This window comes from Hypomesus transpacificus, unplaced genomic scaffold, assembly GCF_021917145.1.
Source record: "Hypomesus transpacificus isolate Combined female unplaced genomic scaffold, fHypTra1 scaffold_210, whole genome shotgun sequence".
In the NCBI taxonomy this organism is placed as follows: domain Eukaryota; kingdom Metazoa; phylum Chordata; class Actinopteri; order Osmeriformes; family Osmeridae; genus Hypomesus; species Hypomesus transpacificus.
In genome coordinates, this window is record NW_025813749.1 from 267,618 (window position 1) to 274,478 (window position 6,861).

General features: G+C 45.2%; 1 protein-coding gene across 1 annotated transcript; it reads right to left on the reverse strand.

Annotated features, from left to right (window-relative positions):
• Nucleotides 1–134: 134 nt before the first annotated feature.
• On the reverse strand, nucleotides 135–5,254 carry tcea2 (transcription elongation factor A (SII), 2). The gene is made up of 10 exons (XM_047013929.1): nucleotides 4,567–5,254; nucleotides 3,492–3,554; nucleotides 3,181–3,286; nucleotides 3,005–3,101; nucleotides 2,707–2,843; nucleotides 2,556–2,612; nucleotides 2,204–2,358; nucleotides 1,971–2,117; nucleotides 1,793–1,864; nucleotides 135–1,203 (listed from the first exon to the last, which is right to left on the reverse strand). Exons 1-10 carry the CDS (start codon nucleotides 4,681–4,683, stop codon nucleotides 1,195–1,197), a joined length of 960 nt encoding a protein of 319 aa, XP_046869885.1. The 5' UTR covers nucleotides 4,684–5,254; the 3' UTR covers nucleotides 135–1,194.
• Between the last annotated feature and the right edge of the window lie 1,607 nt (nucleotides 5,255–6,861).

The window sequence follows — 6,861 nt, forward strand, 5'->3', positions numbered from 1 at the left end:
ACTAAACAGGGTTCTTTCTGGAATGTTCCATAACCCCAATCAGAGGGTTCTGACATTGTCAAACAGGTCACAATTACTGTTTGTTTCCCTGTTTGATAGGTGTTGTCATGTCAGATAAAAATCATTCAAACACATTCAGTTTCTTTCACGTCTTACACGTTTTATACTCAGACACAGGTCCTGGGGGAGGAGGGCTATCACATGAATACAAAATAAATCACATGTATGAAAACAAATATGGAAAGAAAATTGGCAAAGCAGTCAACAGTTGTAATCAAATACACTCCTCTCTGATCCCCCTGTCCCCAATCTATCCTTTCACACCACACCAGTAAAAAAAAACGATGGGGAGGGAGGAAAATAATCTTTTCCTTTTTTCACTAATCTATACATTTCAAAACATGTCTACTATTACTCTATTCAGAATGAGATCATCCTGTGTCCTGCTTTCTTAGGGAAGTGGAACCTAAAAGGGTATTTGAAGTCTGCAGTCAGAAGAACAGATCCTGCCCAAGTTGGGTTTAGTTCCACAGCAGAGAGCGAAAAGCACTTATATTGCTGTTTCAGCAGCACCATCAGACAGACAGATACTGTAGGGAAACTGGGGATTGCAGCTTTAACCAGATCAGTCTGTGAACCACATGACAACAGATGTGCTTCAAGCTTCTTTTACACAGCCTGGGTCGTTGTTCTGACGGGTAGTAAAGGCAACTTAAACACAGCACTGAATGACACACAAACAAAAAGGCACGACTACTTCTGTCCGAGTACTCTGCTACTGCATCGCTCCTTAACGAGGACTGGATGGATTTAAGAAGTGAAGAGACAGGCTTATTGAGACCCATCCTCCATCATGTCCGATCAGAGAGGACCTCTAGGCTAGGAGGGAGGAAGACAGAAAGCAGTCTGAAGTACTCTGACAGAGGTAGGTCATCTGAAAGGCCAGGTGAAAAACTGTTACAGTACAGTCTATCGACCAACACTAAAGCCCAAATGGTTTAAAATTAGTGCTATTTAGTGACAAAAAAAACAAAATCCCTGGCAATATTTGCTTCAAATATATTACAGATCTTGAAAATGTATAAAAAAAATTATATATCAAAGCCAAATTAAAAAAAGAAAAACCAATATGCCAGTTGTGACCATATTTCAGCTGGTGGTGTTCTTGTTGGCAAATACAGTCTCTTCGGAACTTCAACAGAACTGATGGGGGGAGGAGAGAAGGAAAAAGAAAAACAGAACAAAGGGAGTGAGAGAGTGCTATCTAAAGTGAACAGCCTCATGCATGTCAAATATTTAGTATGTCACTTTTAAACTTATAATTTTCGCCCCTCTCAGAGACAACAGTCATGAGCAGTTCAGGGGACTCTCAGAACACCCCAGTTAGGGGGAGAGGAAGGGTGCATGCTCATCATATTCAGAAGGAACGTCCTCTTTGACACAGGTCTCATTTGAGAGGATTAGAACTGTGCAGTTCATTACTGGAGCATAGCTGGGCCTTGGAGGGCCTGTTGCGTCAGATGTTGTGTGATGCTGCTTTGCGCAGGTAATTGGAAGATGAGCTGTCAAACTAAGTGGTTGCTCCTCACACAGAGAGTACCAATCAACCCCTCCTCAAAACCACATCACACCTCTCACTGTGATCCCCATCCTCTAACTCCACAGCAGGCACCACTGCTCACCAGCACCTACTGACCCCCTGTGGTCAAGCTCTGGAACTGCAGAGGCACTGTTTACCATGTTGACATGGACCAGATCTGACTGGACATAAAAGCATATCGGCCGTGTTTACCTTCCAGCGGTTCCCACACTCGTTGCACAGCACAAAGGTGGTCATCGGTTCATCAGCACTGCGTGTCTGCACCTGAAACACAAGAAGACACACAGTGGTGTGTGTGTGTGTGACCCAGAAGCACCCGTGCGTGGCTCAGAGCTGCATGCGTGAGTGTGTGAGGGATTGTAACACTAACCTGTGTGTAGGTACAGTTCTTGCCCCGACACTTGCCACACTGGAACATGTCCGTCTCTGTGCCCCCTACTTTAGACAGCTGGTGTTCCCTGATGGACTCCTTGGTCAGGGCCTTCCTCATCTCCTTCAGCTCATTACTGGCCATCTCCTAGTCACACACAGTCTTCCAGTTAGATACATCTTGGACTCTACTGGATAATGAGCGACGCGGCGCATGTGCCACAGTAGCCGTACCTCGGCGGACATGTTGGCGATGCGCTCAGGGGAGATGTTTCCACAGAGAACGTTGCGTCGCAAGTCCGGGTTCTTCTGGTCCTTCAGGTTGGAGATGCGGCTCCGCAGGCGGCTCTTGTACTTGACGTCTGTCGACTTGAACTCCTGATAGATGGGTGGAGCCAGCAGGGGGCGCAAGTCAAGGAGACAACCCCAGAGAAACACACGCAGAACCCAAGTTCAAGTGGAGCCAGCCACACCGGCAGATGCTTTCACGTGACTGAAATGTAACACATGCATGCAACCGTGCACGCACACACACACACACACACACACACACAGAGAGAGGTCGGTAGTAGCTGTGAAAGGATATAATCCTCTATCTGAGCACCCAGGTGCTCACAGTCAGCTCCGATGGTCTTGTGGTCATCTGGAAGATCAAACATAGGTTGTATTTGTTTGAGTTGACGTCATCTTTGATCCTTAAATTGGACACACACACACACACTCACACACACACTCACCATCTGTCTGCAGTGCAGCCACCAGTAGCTCTCTACACTTGGTGCGCACGCTGTCTGTGGTGACAGGGGCGGGAGGGAAGGAGGTGGACTTGGGGGTGGTGGGGGTCGTAGGGGTCTTTGGAGCCTCCTGTTTCTTACTGATGGGAAGGGGGGGGGAAGGAGTGAGAAAAGAAAGTGAAGAGAAGGGATCAATAAGTTGCTTCTGTGTACAGAAGCTAAGTGAGACAGCTAGCTGATGACTTGTCTCCTTGAACTGTGACATCATTAGTGGTGGGGGGAGGGGGGGGGGGAGACTTACATCTTCTCGCTGGAGCCAGGGCCATCCTTGGAGCTGGATGCTAACCTCAGAGGGGAATCCTCTTTCCTTTTCTCCTCCACTTTACCCTCCGAACCATCTGAAAAACACAGGACTCATACGTCATATTCATCTGTGTGTGGGAGTGTGTGTGGGTGTGTGTGCATATGTACACCTACCAAGCAGTTTCTTCCAGGACTTGATCAAGGACTTTGCCAAGGTCTGAACCTCTTCATCAACACTCTGCTTTCTCACTGCATTCACAGACATACCAATCCTGGTGGACTGAACACACACAGACACATTTCATATATTTAGAATTAAAGATGTTTAAAGATTAATGTACCTTTTAAGATGGATTGAATAATGAAGTGAAAGCAGAAATCAAAAAACACAACAGACCACATGACCGACTTCAGCTACAAAAATGAGGGTAGGAAAGATTTTACATATATCAAACATGAGCTACAACAGTCTTTTGTATTCTCACCTGGAGAGTTTCCAAAGACATCTTTGTGTTTTTTAGTTCCCTCAGCAAGTCAATGGCACCATCCTAAGATAAGAAAACACTTACATGATCAGCAATCAGGGTACTCACAAACAACGTTGAAGACCTTTTTAATGATTTAACACCATCAATCTCAAAACCTGACACAGTGTGACACAATCTTCAGATAACTCGAATAAATCAACTAAAACATCACGTGGTGCACTGGTGTGTCGTTAAAATGTCAATGATGTGCTTAAGATAATGTTTTTACTGTAATCTTGTCTGCATATTTAAGCATATTTTGTGGATATCTTAGGAGTTTTCCTGGAGTCCATGTTTACAAGTATGTCATGAGTTTCACCTTTGAAGAGGGGGTGTAACACTGACCTAAGTTATCACTTGACCTAAGCAATGAACTACTGTGGCTGGTAGGATAGGAACTCCAATGGACACATCTCATTCTAGCGTAAGTGTATATTTTTCATACTAAAATCAGCTCTACTACAAAAGCCCTACATTAATGAATATGTACAGATTCAAATAGTTTGAGAGTGATTTCCAATTTTGATTGAAAGATGTGCAAAAATGACTGCGTTTCTGCGAAACTGGGCTATAGATGATTAGGCGTAGACAGTGTTGCAAGTAGCCTACCTACAGTAGAGGAATAAAAACAGTCTGCAGCTTCTTGTTATGGCTGAGACCATCTATTCAACTGGAATTAAACAGGTTAGTTAAACTATTAGTCTAATTGTTGAGGTCGATAATCTTAATACCTAGCTTACCCACAACTGTCCATCACTAGATCTAGCTAATGGTATACAATTTCATACGATTTTTTCGGTCTTCTATTGGCTACACTGTACCGTATTATAATGCACTACAAGTGGCCAAACAATTTTTGTCAATTTTAAGACAGCTTTGTTTCCGTCGAAGACCAAAACAAACATAATGTGCTTTCTAGAATGTTCTCTGCTCACAAAGGTGCAGCGGAGGGCATCACGGCGGCATGCCTACCTGATTTCGGATGCTGTAATGCTGCGGGCGATGTGACTCCACACAAACGAAATCAACTTACCGTGTTTTTCTTGTGCACCATTTTGTCCAGCTTTTTAGCAATGCGTTCGACCTCCTGGTCCTTCGCCATTTTGCTCAAATTCGGCGACCGTGCTCCTCGTCCGCTACGGATAAACATCCATCTGTGAGGAAAAAAACCCTCTCTCGTTCCTGTCTGTTTTCCGAATAGCCTACATCCACTTCTCTCAACAGCGCTATCTCACCAGACTGCCGACTACATTATGGGACTTGTAGTTCATGGACTTGGTAAATCCTGGCCTCATTGGCCGTTAACCTCTTCACGTAGGCTGTAATGCTATAAAGTCCAAGTATAGCTACACGGAAAATAACATTATTTGACTAAAATGTTGTCTTTGAATGCCGTTTTCGCAATTACGATTTTACGGAAACAAGATGGGGCAAAGCAGGGGCAGAACCATAAGTTGAAAACATTCGGGGTTTAGCCCGATCCTAGCACCTAGTCAAGGTTTGATTTGAGTTTAGGTCGGAATATCCACCGGTTATGCGCACGCGCAAAAATATTTAACCTGAATTTGAGCGCAAAAATGTTTTTTGAGCTTCATGTAGTATAAACATTACGTTGGACTCATATTGTTACATTTGCCGAGAATTACCTAAAAGAGCATTTTAACCTAAAAGATTTGGGGCTTTTGAGATAACATTCGGGGCTCGAGCCCCATAAACCACCCCGGCTAAACCAACTTTTCCACAGCGGATGTAAAAATGTCCGTTGCCTAAAGCACTTCTATCTACTACCACTGCGCGGCGCCATTTGTCATTTTCTCGTTACGAGTAGACCTATTATACACCTCTAGATGGCGGTGTTTTTTCATAAAAATATCAACAGTTCAGTTAAAATCGTTTTTTTTCTTGCTTCAGGCCTATCTGTCGTTTTTTGGTTTATTTGATCAGATTAGACACTGAGCTAAACTGGATTAGGCAATATTTTTAGATCGATCATCATGCAACTACAGGCTATCGGCCGGCACAAAAGTTTACAGGCTAGAACCGAGTTCTACCAAGTCTGATCTCTGAGTCAGTTGCAGATTCAAACTGCATGTGAAAACAAAGATACCAAGAGAAGCAATTCTTTATTAAATAAAAAGAGAATACAACAGAGAGAGAGAGAAAGAGAGAGAGAGAGAGAGAGAGAGAGAGAGAGAGAATGGAAAGAGACGATCAAAAGTCATCCATTATCATCTCAACAAACAAAGAAGCCTTATCCTTGGCCTGTGTCTAGGGTCCTCTCTGTCGAAGACGAGACATGTTCCTGATTCCTAACACATGTAGCACAGAACCCTGCCTCTTTTTTAGTAGACCACAGGCAAGTATTTTCAAATACTGTGTGTGAATATCATATGTATTTAAATCTGAAAAGAACCATACAACCAACAAATCTGTCCCAAAAATACACTCACATGTTATATGACAATATGGTAGACTAACTCTGAATATCACATGGAGGAATTAAGTCAACCCCCCCCCCCCCCTCCAACCCTCTCCTCTCTTCTCCTGGCTGTTGATGTGACTCAGTATAAAGGGAATGTCCTGGCTTCAATCTGCAGTAGCAGGAAACACGCATACACAATGACCAGCTTCTTCTCCTCATTTCCCATCTCAGGCATTACCCTGGGAACATGCCTTCCGACAACATGTAGACTAGTGGCACTGCTTTACCTCTGTATGTCCTCATCTGCACCCAGCCCTCTCTCTTCTCTGTCCACCATGCCTCTGTGCAGGTCTGAAGTGGGACTGAAAAACGGCCCGGGACTTTGAAACGCAGACCGGCCCTCGACCGAGTATAATTGTATTATTATATAGATGTTTTGCATTATGCAGCGTCCGTTTGACCGGAGTCTCCTGACTCTCCCGACGGCCAGTCCGACCCTGCCTCTAGGCCCCCCCTCTATTCTACAACCCCACCTCTTCTTCTCTTATGTCTGCCCTGTACCCCCCCCCCCCCCCCCCCCCCCCCTTCATTGGACCCCACTCTGTCCAGCCTGACCCAAGTGGAGGACATTTCCTCGGCCTGGCTCAGGAGGGCCACTGGGCCACTGCTCGGGTGCAGGGTGCAGTGTGGGAAGGCCCGCGCCTGCCGACTCTCACACGCCACACACGCTCTCCCTCTTCACCCTCCCACACCCTACACACACACACACACACACACACACACACTCACTCCCCTGCCCCCCAGCAGCATTTCCTCCCCCTGTCTGCCGGCTGCAAACATCAGATACACATGCCTGCTTTATGTTCCCCTCTCATTTGTTTTGTGCTCTTTTTTCCCCCTCCCTCG

Bases quoted from the DNA above. Each gene is read 5' to 3' on its own strand.
- tcea2 (XM_047013929.1), bottom strand. From the start codon at position 4,683: ATGTTTATCCGTAGCGGACGAGGAGCACGGTCGCCGAATTTGAGCAAA. The intron at 3,102-3,180 runs GTAGGTGTACAT...TGTGTTTTTCAG, and splicing joins GTCCTGGAAGAAACTGCTTG to ATGGTTCGGAGGGTAAAGTG. The intron at 2,118-2,203 runs GTACGGCTACTG...GTGTGTGACTAG, and splicing joins TCGCCAACATGTCCGCCGAG to GAGATGGCCAGTAATGAGCT.